The following is an 18,705-nucleotide window of genomic DNA, read 5'->3' as shown; positions in this document are numbered from 1 at the left end:
AAAGGGGTAGCTGGTGGCAATGGCATGAGTTACTGCTCTGGAATGACACCAACCCTAGTGATGCCACTGGTGATGAACAGGCAGTAATAGGAATTTGGAGCAACAAAAGTATCCAAATATATGAGGGTGGGAAGACAACTCCTTCAGAAGCATTGGTCTCAGTACGTGCACGATGACACATGCACACCTGAAAACTCTACATCTATGAGGCTAAAAACAGAACAAGATGCCTATTAACATGATTGCTGCATGATGACGAACTGGCTGTTTGTGCAAAGCAATCCACCCTGAAGAAGTTTTCCAAAGTCTGGCCAGGTGAATTGCTAAAGGGCCACTTGCAGGGGATGGATAGTAAATGAAAAATAAAAGATAAAAATCCTTTAAAAATAGATGGTCCTTCTTTTTCTATGAGAAAAAAAAATGGCTTATTAGATCAGACGCAGGGTCAGCACAACTGATGGCTTCCTGTGGGACACATCTTGGCCAGAAACAATTAGTAGCTCATTATTGCTCCAGATCAATTCAGAATTTTAGACATTATGACTTGGTTCCACCTTAATGACTTTAACTGGAAAGACATTCTCAGCTGGGTCCTGCAGGTTTTGAATGGGAAAGGGAATACTTTCTGTACTTTCTATGGTTGAGAGCCACAGCATAGCAAAGAGTCAACAACAAAATCCACAGCAGAGGAAAGCCTGTTACCTAACCCAATGCTTGCTCCTCGTGAACTAATCTAATCTGATCAAGTGAAGGTTCTTCCATTGAAACATTCACCAGAGATTTCCCGCTTATGAAGATTCAGACAATTTCCTTTTGGGGGGAAGTAAGGTGACAACAGCCTTTTTTTTTTTTTTACCAAATCTGCATGGAAATTTCTGGACTACAGGGTAACAAAGGAACTTTAATTGCATTTGGACAATATCTGCTTAAAGCTCCGCACACGCTCGAATATTTTAGAACTCCCTATCCTCTCTCATTGTGCTAATCCAAGGCTCAGGTGACACTATGTGGAGGCAATATATCATATACAGAATCCCCAGAGGAGCTATTTCTTTACCTCTCTCTAGTTCATCATGAACATGGAATAACAGTAGGGCCGTGTGCTAATTTAAGTAGCCCTTGAGATTTCATCATCAAACAGAGAGCAGCAGTGTCACACACGCCCCTTTACTGCACATGTTCAGCTTCCAAAAGACCCACAGATCATAAGGCTCACATGGCCCCTGGAAGCAGCATGCCAGGCTGTTTAAAGCAACACTCAGAAATTCTACTATTTCATTAAGTGCCTACATCCATAAAACTGAAAGAACCTCTTAAATTTTTAACTTCTTGGAAACTCCCCAAACTGCTATACATTTAGCATCATTACAGTTATTCTATATAACTCCCTGGTTGTTGTTGTTTTGCAAAACTCTGTTAAGTCCTTAATTTCTTCTTTAAAAAAGGGAAGAAAACTGAAAAAGAAGCAGCAGCTAATTACTTGCATGCCGAAGAGAAAAACATTTTAACAGGTACAGAACACTGAGACATCATGGAACTTGTCCTTAAGCATCACATTCAGCATTGTAAGAAATGAAGTTTCACAAATGAAAAGAAAAAATACATCTGAACATGTACAGCACATATTTTCATCAATGCTTAACTATAAACAGGCAACATGCATACAAGACTGTAGTTGCATCCGCACTGCAGAAATAATCCAAGTTGACACCACTTTAACTGCCATGGCTCAGTGCTATGGAATTCTGGGGATTGTAGTTCATTGTAGCACCAGATTCTCTGACAGAGAAAGCTAAATGTCTCACAAAATTACAGTTCCCAGAATTCCATAGCACTGAGCCACGGCAGATAAAGCGGTATCACTCTATATTATTTCTGCAGTGAGGATGCAGCTTGTAGATAAAGTTTGGGCTATTAAGGGCTAATTCTCATTTTACACTTGGGAACAGACACTCAAGCTCACAGGGCACATACATCTAATGAAATATGAAGGATGTTGCCATGTAATATTCCAGGCATGCCATTTTGAAATATTTTTGTAACAAGCAAGACAGGCTGGAGTTTTGTGTGTATTTTCTGACTACTTTATATTCATTATTTTAGTTTAATGCACTTTTTATGTACTTCTGAGTGCTTTTACCAGAAAAGTAGTTAATAAAGTTGTATCAATAAAATAAATATGAATAAATAAAAGCCTAGCCTTTGCTTTCATTCTTATCTCAGTCTAGTCTAGATCCCAAGCCACGAGAATTAAGAACATAAGAGCCATGCTGAATGATCAGAAGCCTCTCTAGTCCAGCATAATATTCCCAAAGAGATGAACGAGATGTCTCTGGGAAGTCGTAAGTAAAATATAGGAGCATTAGCACCCTCCCATGCATGTTTCCTAGCCACAGCTAATCAGATGCACACTGCCTTTGGTCCTGGAGGTAGTATACAGTCATTAAATGCAGTAGCACCTGTCAGCCCAATCCTCAATAAACTTGCCTAATTCATTTTTAAAGCCACTCAAATTGGTGTGAATACCAAAATCCACCACTCAACTGTGTGTGAAAATGTAGTTCATTCTCTCTAATGTCTGCCTCCTTGACTTCTGTATGCCCAGTATATGTATACGAAAGGAAAGGCCTATCACACTATACTGTTATAAAACTCTATTCCACTTTTAAAACCATGGCAACATTATGTGGAATTCTGGAGTTTGGAGTTTAGCGGCTCAAGACTTCTCTGGCTGAAAATTTTAACTGCCTCTCCCTAAACTGCAGATCCCAGGATTCCACACAATTTTGTCATAGCTTTTAAAGTAGAATATAGAGCTATATTATAACAATATAATAGCCCTTCTGTAAGAGCTTGAAAGCCTAAAACTGGGACAAAATCCAGCCTCTCTGGGGCTGCAGTCTAGCTGTCTGTTTTTTCCCAACCTGGCTTGCCCTTATCTCATACTGTACTATCATTTTATTTCCCATATTTGGTACACCTCCTCCCCATTCCAAAAGACTGAAGGCTTAGGTACTGCCAGTGAGAGATTTAAGCTAAAACATGTTGGTACTGTTGCTTCCACCCTTTCAGCTTTGGCCCACTGGAATGTAGCCACCAAGACTTTAAATGAAACTGAATCCAGGTTCCACTCCCTAGCACTAAGAAGAACTGATACAAAGAAAGCTCTGAATCACCTTTGTGCACGATGAATATCAGAATAATTCATCTGGATGCTGTTGAGAACAGAAATGGAACATGGTACAACTTAGTAAGGATTTTTTTTAATGTTCTTAATCTCAAAAATAGGGGACTGTTGTGGTATAAACTTCTGTTCCCTGAAAATTTTATCTTAATTCCTGTCAGGTTGCTTCCTAAACCCTATACTGTATCTAAGACAGGCTACACTTATTTCATGGAGGAAAAAGCACCCTGAAATTGCTCAGGGGCATGCACCTTCACACTTCTATCTCATAAAACAGATTTGGAGCCCTGTCTAGAATGAGGCCGTGTTATATATAACAGTCTATGCTGTGGAAAAAAATGTATTTAATGCACACACAATTTTGTTTTCATTTATTTTAAACCAAAGAATCTGGTTTAGTAGCTGGCACTTCAACAGCAAGAAGAATCCCAAGCACTCAACACAAGATATATTTTAACAACGAGGCATAAATATTGACAATCTGGTGCTTTATCCCTCGCAGCTTAAGTCACATCATAAATCCAAGGCAGACCAGTTTCTGATTTTTGCTTAAAACGTATACAAGTACCCTTCAGCACGTCAAGAGCGCAAAGATGTTTGAATAAACAGAACTTAGCCAAGAAATCGTGGCACACTCCATTAATTCAAGAACACTCTATGGCTTCAAAGAAGGCCCATTTCCTCCTTACAGGTCTTACAGACTTGGTTGCTGCTTTAATGTTTTACCACTTAGCCTTGTCATAACTACATGGACAACAAACCCTGAGGGAAAGTGAAAAGGTATAGCAAAAGTGGTACCATACACACGTGTGTGTTAGAGCCAAAACAGAAACACACACACACACACACCCCTCACTATCTTTAAGAAAAATGTAACTTAGTGGGCTTGGACCACAATATAAATTCCTTGCTTATAAATCCATCACAAGGGGACTTTTTCTTTCCCTCCTACACTTTATGTTTTCTGACTAGTATACAAGAGAGATGGGCCAACCTCAGGCTGGTGAGTCCTGCTCTGTTTTTCTACTAGGATCCTAAGATCTGCCAATTTGAACCAGGTGCTTCAGCCAGAAATGTATGTTTTATCAAAAAGCTTACAAGCATTTCATTCCAAAATATAATATACAATCAGCCGTCCATGTCCAGAGATTTTTTTATTCATGGATTCAAGCATCCACGGCTGAAAATGTTATATATATGCACGTACATATATATTACCAAACCTTGATTTTGCCATTTTATATGAGGGACGCCATTTTACTATGCCATTGTATTTAATGGGACTTGGGCATCCATGGATTTTGGTACCCACAGGGGGTTCTGGAACCAAATCCCAGCAGATACACCCTCCTTCCCCAGAGACACATCTTCGCCACACAGCTTCAAGTGCCCCCGCCCAAAATACATTGTTTCTTCTGCTACCTCCTCTCTAGGCTACCTGATCAAAGAAAACAGAAACAGTAGAGCTCCAATGCGCCAGCCAAGTCCCTGCAAAGGTCACAAAGCTTAACAGGGTCCCAAAATTTTGCTACCATTTTTGTTACCATTTCCCCCTCACCGCTATGTGCTCTAACCCCTTGCTCCAGTCAGTCAATCTGTCCCAAAATAGTGCTGCCAAACAAAACACAGGTGTGCAATGATTGTCCTTGTCTTTTTTGTGCACCGATACTATGACTGAAGGCCTCCCCTGTTGCCCCTTTACCTTCCCACTGCCCCCATGGATCTTTCTATAGCTTCCGGGGGGGGGGGCATACCACCAACTTTGGGAATCACTGACTTAGGCTATAAACTCTAACAATGCTGTCTAATGTATGTCTATTAAGAAGCCACTTTCCTAGGTTTACTCTCATGAAAGTCAGGTGTGTTTGGGAATATAGGATTGCAGCCTAAGGGAAGCTACTGCTCTTTCAGTTCTAGCCTCCACCTGCTCCCATTTGTAATACGATGCTTAAAAATAGTGTTGTAATAAGAATTCTGTCGATAATAATTATGATTTTTGCCACCTGCACCCTGCATACTAAAATCAAGACATTAAAATGTAGTAAAAATCAAAAGGCTGAAAGTTTTATATAGAGAGAGTTGTGTAAACAGATAGGGAAAAGTTAAATGTGCACGCATCTGGATTCTGGGTGTTTAGCCAAATGATCAAATAAACCAAAATAAGGAGATAAACAAAATTTCAGAACCGAAAACAGTAGTGAACAAATGTGATGTAGAGAGGATTCATGAAAATGATTCATGAAAAGCAGAAAAAAAATAAGCAATATTAACTGCTCCGGGGCAGGTAGCCAGAGAAAGAGTTGATGGCCTCTAGTGCCTCAATCTTTTGAGGCACAGTACATTTACTGAATGAAAGAACAAACAAATGAACAAATGATAAGAAAGTTACAGAAATAGACCACACTCCAGGACCAATCTGCCTAGTACTGTATGACTAAGTCAGAAGATATGAAGCTGTGTGCTTATATGGTGTGTGCCAAGATGGGTGAGATTACATTAATAATGCTCTGATTAAGAAGCAAGTATAACAGACAGAAAGCCAATGTGGTGGAGTCATTTCAGCATTCAACTGCAACTCTGGAGACCAGGGTTCGAATCCCCACTGGGTCACCTTGGCCAAGTCAATCTCTCTCAGCCTCAGAGGAAGGAAAAGACAACCCACCCCCCAACAAATCTCACCAAGAAAACCCTGTGATAGGTTTGCCTTAAGGTTGCCATAAGTCCGAAACAACGTGAACGCACAGAACAACATAACAAATTCACTTTCCCTCCCTCTGAAGGGTAAAAACACTTCTTAGAACAATGTATTGCTATGCTGAATTAATGCAATGTATGTAAATGTAATGTAATGTTGAACTAAGCTGAAAAGTATCTGAAATTTATTGTGTTAGATGCCTTACATGTACAACAGTACATGAGAAATGCAGAAATGCTACTAAATACTGCAAATGTATTTAAATACTTGAATGAGATAGACACAAGAGACATATTTTCAAGGACTTACTGTTTATCTCCTCATGTAGTGTACACACTACAACTGAAGAAAAATTTAACAGCTTAAACAAGTTTATGATATCTCATGACATGGATTGGTTGAAATGTCTTGGAATTAGCATAGACAGGACACAAGCAATGTCTGGAAAGCTTACCGGACTTATTAACATGGATTAAGGAAATCATACCATCAGTGACTTGGTACCATTGCTGCATACATAGGGAAGCTCTATTTGCTCAGAATATATCAGAAAACTGAAAACAGATCTTAAATGAATCAGTCAAAATTGTCAATTTTACAAAAAGCATATCACCAAATTCAAGACTTTTTGAGCGCCTTTGCAAAGATATGGTCAGGGAACACCATTAACTTTTACTACACTGTGAAGTTCATTGGCTATTATAAAGTTTTGTTCCCTTTTTGGCGAATTGAGAGATGAGATAAGATTATTTGTGACTGAACGGCAATTTCACCTCAGCTATGGTTTGACAGATTTTTTCTGGCTAGTAAAATTAGCATATCTATCAGATATCTTCACCCATTTAAATATGCTCAACTTAAATCTTAAGGAAGAAAAAGGCTCAGCTTTTCAAGTTGAAGACAAGATTGATACAATTATGACAGAGTGACATCATCACCTATCAAACTGAAACTATGAGACATTTCCAAAGCACAAATTTTCTTGGTTCCACAGACAAAGAGTTGTCTGAGGACACATTGCACGACATGTGAACATTTGCAGCATAGTTTCCATGAATATTTTCCTATTCCTAATGCAAGCAAAAAATGGATAAGAGATCCATTTTCAGTTAGTGTGTATCAACTAGAGGGGCTCACAGCAGCAGAGGAAGACAAGCTCATAAAAATATCCATGGATGGTCCTCTGAAACTGCAGTTCAAGAACAGTACCTTCCAAATTTCTGGGCTCATTTACAAGCAAATTTCCTGGAACTATTGAAGCCATGCTCTATGAAAGTATTGATGCCTTTTGTAATGACATACTTGTGTGAAAAATCATTCACTGTTCTCATTTATCTTTAAAATAAATATAGAAACCATTTGAAAAACAGAGTCAGAACTCAGAATATACATTTCAGCTATTAAACCCAATATAATAAGGCTTGTAAGTGAGATGCAGCACCAGCATTCTCATTAATTAATTTAAATTAACAAGTAATATTAGGCCATGATTCAGTGTTCAGATATTACAGTGGGCCCTCAGTATCCACTGGGGTTTCATTCCAGGACTTCCCTGTGGATACCAAAATCCGTAGATGCTCAAGTCCCATTATATACAACGCAAAATTAAGGTTTGCTTTATGAAAATTTTGTGTGTCAATATTTTCAAACTATGGTTGGTTCAATCCGTGGACATGGATGGCCAACTGTACTGTTATTATTTTAAATTTGTATGATATCATTCCAATAACAATAGTGTAATAGGAGTGTGTGCATTTACCTATTTCTCCCTTCTCTCCAAATCTGAAGACTCTTGATGAGCAACTTTAAATATTTGATGCACTTTAGGGTTTTAAATCTTAAATTACATCTTGGCGGTCTGCAGCAAGAAATCATCTTTAAAGGGGGTCCATGGTGAAGGAAAGGTTACAAACCACTGTCTTACACTACAGTCTTTCTATGCTGAGAGTGGTCACAGCAAAATTTTCAGTTAAAGAAAATAAATGAGTCATCGGAGGGCAGGGAGGTATCATTCTGAAAAAAAATGGAGGAAAGGAGATTCATGACTAACTTGACTCATGACTAACATTTTATATTGATCACAACTTACTTAGTTTTAATCCTGCTTGTTATATCATATATTGACTTAGATCTTAAAATAGATAGCAGGCTTTCTAGCCATTCTAACAGCTATGATTTGCAGCTAGACCTTTCAAGCCAAAGAGTAACACTAAGCTCCATATATTAAAATAGGTCTGTTGTTATTCTTGTGTGCCTTCAAGTCATTCCTGATTTATGGCAACCATAACTCATGGAATTGTCTTGGCAAGATTTGTTCAAAGGAGGTTTTGGCTTTGCCTTCCTCTGAGGCTGAGAAAGTATGACTTGCCCAAGGCCACTCAATGAGTTTCCATGGCCAAGCAGGGACTGGAACCCTAGTCCAACCCACTATACTACACTGGTTGTATGGAAAGCAGTGATGCACTGTAGAAAAACCCTAACTGATGTGCAGAATCCTAGACTAAATATCTATGACTGCTTAACAAAAGAACACAAATATCAAAAGTTTTTTTTTAAGAGATGTAAACATTTTTAGGAGGAAAGAAAAATCTAATTTTTATGCTTTTATGTCTTCTAATCAGGGTGACGCTTTTTTAATTCTGAACACAGCTGTCTGCTTTACGGTTTCTCCAATGACGCCAGATGCCCAGTTCATCAAGGAAATGCAGGAAAACAATGATTTGAAAGCAATTAGAAGCTCCGAGGCTCATATTAAAATGTGATAACACCATCCTAGTGGGAATTCCAGGCACCACTGCATTTCTGACATTTCTGTGCTGCCAGAGATGAACATGTGTTGGAAGCAGAGTCCCCCTCCCCCCAACATCAGTGAAAGGGTATCATGCTGGAATTTATATCTGAAGCCATTGAAAGCAATTAAGCCAATATAGGACATTTGTTTTTTGCCTCTTGACTGTTTCATCTTTTATATGTACACCCCAACTATCTACATTAATTCTTCAATGTAAAATAACATGCATTCATCCTGATCCAGATATTATTATGAAGCTGCAGCGAATACGTGGAAAAATATTCCATTTGGAGGAGGGGCAGAGAACACCACTCTGATTAGCATGCCTCACATGTTACTCCTTCCCATATAGAAGCTTGTATGCACACAGCAGAGTATTCTCGGCCTTCTGTCATTTCTAATTATTTCTTTGCACCACAGGAAGCCTGTTTCTAGACTACTGATGCCAATTGTTGAAGCAGTCAACTTCCTACACAGCGATCTTTGCTGGCTTATTTTCAGGCAGCAAGTAATTTCTGCAAAAATACTACCTACAATGAAAAACAGAAAACATAATTGGATCATACCAGCATCTGGCCTACACAAAGTAGATGCCTAGTAGGGATGGTTTTTTCCAACTCTCCCCACTCCAATTCCCCAGCCCTTTGCAATCCGTTTTCCATGTCGGCAACTGATCACTTGATCTGGTGATTATATTCATGATAATTATGTTTATTTTTGAAGGATTGTTCTCTAATTTATCCTTTGATTTATGCATACTTAAAATGAGGCAACCTCAGTTTTTGATTTGGCAAGTATAAATAAAATATGACGAGGGGAAATAATTTGGAGAATAAACATTCATTTGATGAATGGGTAGGTGAATTAAATCAAAAATCCAAGGCAACCCCTGTATGGCATTCTGCCTTTGAATGTCTGGGAGTAATCCAATAGAAGTAACATACTGCTCTTTCAGACTATACAACTACAGCATGATAATTCCACTTTAACTGCCATATTGCATCCTGTGGAATCCTGGGATCTGCAGTTTAGTGAAGGGTACTTAGAAATCTCAGGCAGAAAGCAATAATGCCTCATCAAATTGAAAATCTCAGGATTCCACAGGAAAAAGCCATAGTAGTTAAAGTGGAATCACAGTGCTCTGTAATTGCACAGTCAGACCTTGGTATGCACGGGGATCTGTTCTGGACTCCCCCGCAGATGCGAAAAAAGTGGGACCTTGTCCCATTGTCTAATGGCAGTGCAACGTCTGTGTGGCCACTAGTGCAGCCACGTGCACATTGATGGCAAGCCCACAGATAGCAAGGCCCCACTGTATAGTGTGAAAAGGCACCCAGAGTAGTTTGTTCGGTAGGATGTAGAGGGTTCTTGCACAAGGCAATTAAAGGACAATTGCATCTTCATATTAGCGTTCTCTGTTTGGGTTTACCACATGACATTATCAATCTTCTGTCAAGGGAGACAGTTCTAAGGGAAGGGAAGGCAAGGGACTTTGTCAAAGACTACACCTCTCAAGCACAGTGTGGGTGCCAAACAATGAAAAGGGACAGGGATGATGTTTTGGAAGGTGCTGTGAGCAGCTACGTTCAATAACATTTTAACACAAATAGGCACTTTAATCCTGCAAATAGTTCCAAAGGTGTGCAAAGTAAGACAGCAATGTGTTTTTACAGACAACGCAATAAGGCCTCCATTCTCTAAAAGGTTTCTCAGCAGGGTGATTGCTAGGCACTTAAAAAAATCTGTGACACAGTCATAAGATAACAATGTATATAAAGTCTGTAGTTGCTATCTCTATACTTATATCAATATATGCATATTTAAAAATAATTAATTCAAATTCAAATTCAAATTTATTTATTTATTTATTTACATTTCATAGGAGGCCAAGCCAGTCTCTTAATTTTTTATCACTTCAAAACACTTCAAGTCGCCTAAAATAAGATAAATTCCACTCCTTCCAAAATCATCTCACATCGTCTTTCTTCGGTAACAATTATTTGCAATTTTATAGGGGGAAAAGAGGAATTGATATGTTGAGGTATTTTTAAGTAAGACTTTTCACACACATACAGCAACACTGATATCCCAATGGAGTTTCAAAAATGGATACATTAAATACATATATCCAAGACTAAGCCAAGGATAAATTAGGGAGACATCCCATCCCATTAAGTTCTCATCCTGCTCCTGCCCCAACATTTAAAATATTCTTCTTCTGTTAATTATCCCATTCATCAATCATCATTACCTTTAAAGATGAAATTCAAAATAAAATAAAATAGCACACAATATTCAATCTTGCTCTCTCACGCTGTGTTTGTGTGTGTGTGTTGGGTAGCATGTAGTAAATGGGCTGCAGGGTGGAGCAAAAGAGGTATAAGAAATAGCTCAAGAATAATTAGAATAAACTGTAGAGCAGGGAAGGAAGGCGCAAAACACTTACAGGGTGGTAATTAAACTCAGAAAAAGTTTACACTGGCTTCAGCTTAAGTTTTAGGCAGTGAGGGATTAAAAAGCAGCTTGGAGGTAAGAGGGGAATCCCCTTCTTTGGCTGTCATCTCCCTTAAAATCATGGTCCTCTAACTACAATTAAACTGAGGATGGGGACCCAGAGCATCACTAGAGATGGCCTGGAAGAGTGATCACACCACATGACAGTTCAGAAAGGGAGTGAACACCTGCTGGGGTAGTCAGTTGTCATCTGTCTCAATTCCCCCTTCACCCACCATCACCAGCCAGAGTGCCTTCGTAAAATATATACTATAGATTGGAATTTAAGTCAGAATTGGAACCAGTATGGCTCATGACATGGAAATGCAAACACATCTGATAGTCCTGTTGAGGAATCTGTACTTTGAACAAGAGGCTACTCTCAGAACAGAACATGGAGAAACAGAATGGTTCCCAATTGGCAAAGGGATCAGGAAAGGATGCATTTTTTCACTCTATTTGTTCAACTTAGGGCCAAAATAGACTGGTGGAAGGGGCAGCTTGAAGCCACCCCTTCTGAAGATGGATTGGGGCAGCAACTGCATGCCGTGGCCCCAATGCACTCTCAAGCCACCCGATAAAGGAGTGGCAAAGAGCCACTCTTTTTTCAGACGGCAAAAACCTGGCTTTGCACCTGCACTGCAGCCAGAAGCCTACTTAATGTTACTCCCACGGCATGCTGCATGTAAACATCGTGCCGGCAGAGAGTCATGAAGCTGCTCCCATGTAAACAGCCACATTCCCAAGCTGCCCAGAAGGCATCTTAACTTTCCAGTCTGTTCCAGTTCTTATATGCAAAACATATTATATGGAAAGCAGAACTGGACACAGAAGAAGAAGTGAAAATAGGAGAAAGGAATATCAACAGTCTAAGACATGCAGATGACACCTTACTACTAACAGAAAACATCACAGACCTAGAACAACTACTAAAGAAGGTCAAGGAAGAAAGTGTAAAAGCAGGCTTACTGCTGAGTTCTCAACCATTGACTGTACAGATGTTCTGGAATCCCAGAATTTCTGAAAACTGGCATGTTAGCTGAGGGTTTGGGGTCTGGAAGCCCAAAACAAATGGAGGCCCAAAAGTTGAGAAGCATTGGGGGAAAGCAAAGTTTCCAGTAGGCTTATAAAAATTATTGCAGGCTACTAACTTTCATGGGCTAGTTTACAAATCTGGTGTAGTACTTCTGTAGCCCTTGCACTTGGTTTTCTATGTATGTACCTTTAAGTCACCTGTCAACTTGTAGCAACCCCATGAATTTCAGAAGGTTTTCTTATGCAATAGCCACAGGTGGTTTTGCCAGTTCCTTCCTCTGAAATATAGCCTACAGCATCTAGTAAAATAAAAACCTAATAAAACCTATTATTATTAGTAGTATTTGTTTGCTGTCTCCCATCCAAGTACTAAGCAGTGCTGCAGACCCTCTGTTCTACTATAATAGTATAATCCTTTTTCCTGAATTAAATTTTAAAGATGCACTCACCTCCAGGCAGGAATCCCCAATGGTACCTGAAAGACAGTAACAAAGACAACATCAGTACCAATTAACTTTGAACAAATTAACTATTGTGCTTCAAAGTCTAGTTAACAAATGAAGGAGAAAACACAGAACCAGATCATACTAATGATAATAGGCAAGATCTCCCTATTTCTTTCACCTGCCTTACTGTATCTAGTTATTTTGACAGTATGGACACTAGGGCACTTTTTTATAATTATACTCTCTAATGTATTTAGCTAGGTCCTTCTTGCTTTATGATTTTTAAAAATGTATTTAGTGGTAGGAAACCTAAGGCCCTTTCTATGTCATCACTCTACAGTTCCTCTACCTAGGAAAAATTCTACCTAACATGTCCAAGGGTCAAGGATGAGGGGAGTTGCAATTCAACAACATCTGTAAGGCTCTTGTATCAACTGGGTTTTTAGCCAGGTACAGCCATGAGTATGAGAAACATTCCAATTTGCATCCTAAATTGAGCAGTTGTTGAAAACTGTCTTTGTAGCTAAATTTCACTTTATTCTTAATAAGATTAAATTTGGTTCCAGCAACTGTAACATGTTTTCCTGTTCTTCAGAGCTTGAGCATCATGCTTGGTCTGCACTGTCAACACAGACATAAGTGTGCACATTGAATTTTGCAGGAAAATTCAACCAGAACAATCAATAGTTGATTTGGTTCATTTTTATTTCATCCTGACAGCCCCATGGAAGACAATACCAGACCTTGATAGGAAAAGCTATCTGAAGGTGATGATCAATGATGCACTTAATTTCCTGTCACTGAGAAAAAGAGAGCACACACAATCTTTCACTATGGTTCCAACATTTTGAGATTGCAATACTGGGTCATACAAAAAGGAAGAGCACAGAACATCTATGCTCCATTATCATGAGAATATGATACAACCCATGAAGTTCAGTGTGGAATATTTCAACTAAAATATTTCCCAACTTCCTTACCTGGTACTACTGTTAATATCAAAGATGAGCAATGGGTGGCCTTTCAGATGTTTCTTGGCCTGCAAACACACACCCCTGTCTATACTGGCTATGGCTAATGGGAATTGCAATCCAAGAAGTTATATAGAGCTATGGTTTTCACCTGTGACTTATACAGTAGCAAGTTATACTTTGGGTACTTCAATGATCAAGCAATTTAGTCCAATGTGTGTATATATGTGCCTTCAAGTCACCTGTCGACATATGGTAAACCCATAATTTTATAGGGTTTTCTTAGGCAAGAAATACTCACAGGTGGTTTCACTAGTTCCTTCCTCTAAAACAGTGGTTCCCAACCTTCCTAATGCCATGACCCTTTAATACAGTTCCTCATGTTGTGGTGACCCAAACCCATGAAATTATTTTCAATGCTACTTCATAACTGTAATTAAATAGGTGTTTTCCAATGGTCTTAGGCGACCCCCATGAAAGGGTCATTCAACCCCCAAAGGGGTCCCAACCCACAGGTTGGGAACCACTGCTCTAAAACATAGCCTACAGCATCTGGTGTTTGTTGGCAGTCTCCCATTCAAATACTAACCAGGCTGGGCTTGCTTAGCTTCCAAGATCAGATAGGATCTGGTGCCTTCAAGGTATTTTAGGCTATATACCACAATTTTAAAATCCAAGGGGTTGGACCCATCTTTAGCCATTTTAAGAACTGAGATCAGTGGTACTTAAATTAGGGGCTAGATAGATTGGCAGAAAGGGGCGGCAAGATGCCGCCCCGTTCTGCCCCAGAAGCAGGCTGCGGCAACCAAATGCCACAGTCTGCGCATGGCTCAAAAAGCCCTTAGTTAACTTTTTTTCCACTGGGCCTATTCTAACTATTCTGTCAGTCTAATACATTCTACTTGCAGTGCCCAATGCTTTGCTCTAGTTTGTCACACCTATTTGCACAATTACTATTCCATGGAGGGGGGATTAACTGATTCACAGAATGCCCCTGGTTTAAATAATCTTTCAACTGTTAACTTACCAGCACAAGATAGATTAAAGCCAAGTGATTTATTCCGAGTTAGCCAAGGCTGCACACACAGGTGCTGATCAAATGTGTTAAACGCAATAATTGCCTGACAGAACTCTGTCATTAGCTTGGGTTGATTGTTTTTTACATGCCTGTTAGCATCACATTTAAACTGCATGACGTATTAAACAAAATTCTTCTTAAACAAGAATCCCATCTATTATAAGCAGGCTTACTCTCTGAGTTTGAAATAAGAAGTTTTACAATGAATGTTGTAGTTGCAACAGTTCTGAACCTTGATACAAATATTCCATCTCCCATTCTACAATGAGAAACTTACTGAGAATGCACTAACTATGATTTTCAGTAAGTTCTTTGCTCAATAAATCACTGTGGGCAGGATGGGTGAGGTTCAGCACTGCAGTATCTGATTTTGACCATGCAGCACACCTAATAGCAGCTGCCTGATCAACCCTTAAAAGACATGGCTCTGAACCCAGTGGAGGCTGACAGAACAGTTCAAAGCAGATATCTCTTATTTTCCATCTATAAAGAAGAAACTCTTTCTCATGCTGTCTAGTTCAGGTCTCTTTTCCCCACTTGCTAGAGTTGCTTCCTCTATTTTTCAAGATAGGACAGTTGTTCTTATTCAATGATGATTCTTTTTAAGTCACTATGAAGCTTCTGAGACACAAATACTTCTTGTTTGGTGAATTCTTGTTCTCTCTCCTTGAGAGAAGCACCTAATCTTTCTTGAAGATGTCTTCTTGGTAACATTTATTGCACTAGGTGCCAAAAATGATTTTCTGTCACTTTCCATTTCATTTTGACCACAAGGATTGGTGTTTCTGTCCCTAACCTCTGTCATTTCTAATACTGTACACTGGAAGGTTTTTCTAAAGTAAATCTGAGTTTCAGTATACACTTTAGTGCCATGAGAAATCCTTTCATAGAACACGATCACTGCCTAAGTGAGGCATTCTAAAAATTGTGGGCCAAACTAAACATGACATGATTCACATGGTTTCTCCTTGCATGGTTGATTTTAAAAAATAGAATGAAACAGGTCAGGACTGAGTGTTGGGGAGTTTTAAGCTTTTGCCTCCCACTATGGTCCCAATCATACCTTCAGACCTTTTATTTGCCTACTAGTTTCAAGGGAAATCTAACTAATCCAAAACAAAATACTCTGGTGTACTGCAAACTATTTACAAACTAGATAAATCTTCCAAACTGAGCTGCTAGCTCACAATATAGTTCATTTGAGGGCCTTGGTATCTTTATAAAATAATTTATTTAAAATTATTTTAGCCTGTCCTTAAAACTCTCTCAGCAGCATTCAAGAATTTTTTTAAAAAATAAAAACTAATTAAATAAAGATGCAGTATAACTTTTTTTAAAAAGAAATAACATTAAGATAAAATTGCCTCAGTCCAAACTATTAAGGTAGCTCAGATTTAAAATTTTGCTTTTCCAGTAGCAAGTTGAGTAACAGATGGCTAGTTTTATATTTACAGAATAGAATAATAATGACTTAAAATGTCTACAGTCAAGTCTTCAAAGCCTGACAATATGGATTAAGTTATAAAATGTATTAGCTGGGTTTTTTTATTTGAAATATCAAAAGCTATTAAGCATCGTAAATGTTTTTGCTGTCAGCATGTATTTCAAAATATGTTCTTAATTCAAATATTACAATATCTAACCTGCTTTTCCTGGCTTAACTTGCAGCACGTGTTATAGCAAGGTTGATGCTACCTATTGAGCTGGTTGGATGGTGGCCTAAGGGTAGGAAATTATGTAGATGTAGGGTGGGGGAGAAGAGAAATAAATTCTTACTGTCCCAAAGTCAGTAATGTAAGAAGAATTACTGCATCAGGGCACATATCCCTTTGAGGGAGGATTTCTTTTACCCCAGCAGCCTACTATTGGTTCTTTGATCACTTACTTAAAAACAAGTTGGACAGGTGTGTCTCTCACACACTAGTGAGCAGCTGCTTTGAATCAGGAGATACAAGTACTCCCAGATCTTAGAATCATAGAGTCGTAGGAGACCACAAGGGCCATCCAGTCCAACCCCCTGCCATGCAGGAACTCACAATCAAAGCACCCTCGACAGATGGCCATCCAGCCTCTGTTAAAAGTCCTCCAAAGAAGGAGACTCCACCACACTCAGAGAGAGTGTGTTCCACTGTCAAACAGCTCTTACTATCAGGAAGTTCCTCCTAATGTTGAGGTCTAATCTCTTTTCCTGTAGTTTGAATCCATTGTTCTGGGTCCTATTCTCTGGAGCAGCAGAACACAAGCTTGCTCCATCCTCAATATGACACTCCTTCAAATATTTAAACAGAGCTATCGTATCACCTCTTAATCTTCTCTTCTCCAGACTTAATATACCCAACTCCCTAAGTCTCTCCTCATAAGGCATGGTTTCTAGACCCTTCACCATTTTGGTTGCCCTCCTCTGGACATGCTCCAGCTTGTCAGCATCTTTTCTGAACTGTGGTGCCCAGAACTGGACGCAGTATTCCAGGTGAGGTGTGACCAAAGCAGAATACAGTGGCACTATTACTTCCCTTGATCTAGACTTGATCTAGGTTTTTGGGAATATGGGTTAAACTCAAGACTCTCAAAATGGCACCTCCATAAAATGGGTGACAGTATCTGGAAAACTGTCCCGAGGCATACCTATAGAAAGGGACTGGAACTAGACAAGAGCACAGTAGTATCTTTCTATCAAGCACACACAGTTTTGTCCCATGTTTCAAAGATCTGTCCCTTCCTTCCACAGAATTGTAAATTCACCTGTTGAAGTAGCTATTTACCATGGCCTCCAAGCAGAATCATGCTCTGCACTTATTTTTACCCAGAGTACAAACACCTTTGTAGCCATGAAAACAAGCAAGGTAGGAATAGACGTATATATTAGTTTTCCTTTCTCCCACTTTAGAATTTTCTCCCCATTTGCTGGTGATGGTATAAATTCTAATCAGAAATGAAATAAGGAAACAAAATGCTCATACACCCCCACAAACTGTACAGGTCCAGCTCTGTACATCACAGAGAGGCTCGTGTTCTATGTATGATCACCTTCAATTTTAAAGATAAGACATCCATCAAAGAAAAGCAAAAGAGGGCCACCCTCATTCTGTACCACAGACATGATGAAATACAATAGAATTGTAACCCATACTTTTAAAAAACAAGAAGACAAAACCAAGTGGCCTGATGGCTGCAACTGTCGCTTCTGTATTCTCCTGCATTTGATTTCTTTTCATATTTGCAATATATTTATGGAGAAATGTGCAAATGTTGGGTCGTTCTTATTCACTTTTAATAAAAGGACCAAACAAACATTCTTCCCCATCAGGCATCACCCCATCTGGCATCCATCAGAACTAGGTGGAAGGATTGTCAGGAACAATCTTTCATGAAGGGGTTTTAAAAAAATAGCAAGTAGAGGAATACATTTAACTAAGGCTGCCACCCTCCAAAACAGTTGCAAGGAAACGAGCCGTGAGGTAAATCCATAAAGTCAAGGTATAATTACACTCCCCTGCACTTCTAACCAATTGAGAACACTAAAACCACCACAGCGGATATTTAAGTAAGATCTTGACAAATCAGGGTCTAACTTGTTGGCTATTTTAATGCCTACCCAAGGAAAAATAATTGCTGCTGAGCAGACTTCAAGCAGGCCAAAGGGAAGAGCAGCTGGGAAACCAGAAAGAAACATCAGAATACACTCTTGGCAAAGAACAGCAGCACAAACCACTTGAATCACATTACTTGTCCAAGAAAAGTTGGTGGGGAGGGAGACATGGGAAACTAATTTTGACTAGACAGCATTTTTACAGCTGCAAAGGGCAACCTTGGGCCCTAGGGCCAAATTTGACTTTCCTGGAATCAGGCATCCTTTGCCCCATGACGCCATAATTTGGTGGTTTCCTGCTTTTTAAAGTGTACCCCCCGCCCATTCTAGAAGTTTGAAATGTCTCTTCTGTGGCTTAGTTACTGGTAGTAATTGCTTTAAGCTAAAGTATGCTGGTATTTTTGGTCCATTTGACTCCACTCA

The 18,705-nt window shown here is 39.2% G+C and overlaps 1 protein-coding gene across 1 annotated transcript in view; it reads right to left on the bottom strand.

Annotated features, from left to right (window-relative positions):
* LOC149309074 (src kinase-associated phosphoprotein 1-like) overlaps nucleotides 1-18,705 on the bottom strand; it is a 63,363-nt gene that overhangs the window by 25,540 nt on the left and 19,118 nt on the right. Inside the window, exon 3 of the mRNA XM_089532053.1 lies at nucleotides 12,648-12,673. Coding sequence (XP_089388179.1) covers nucleotides 12,648-12,673 — 26 coding nt within the window. The remainder of the gene's footprint in view (nucleotides 1-12,647; nucleotides 12,674-18,705) is intronic.

Source organism: Sceloporus occidentalis, unplaced genomic scaffold (assembly GCF_023333645.1).
Source record: "Sceloporus occidentalis isolate IW3139 unplaced genomic scaffold, rSceOcc1.0.p SCAF_7, whole genome shotgun sequence".
Classification (NCBI taxonomy): Eukaryota; Metazoa; Chordata; class Lepidosauria; order Squamata; family Phrynosomatidae; genus Sceloporus; species Sceloporus occidentalis.
The sequence above is the reverse complement of the archived record's forward strand: the minus strand, read 5'-3'. Positions and strand labels throughout refer to the sequence as shown.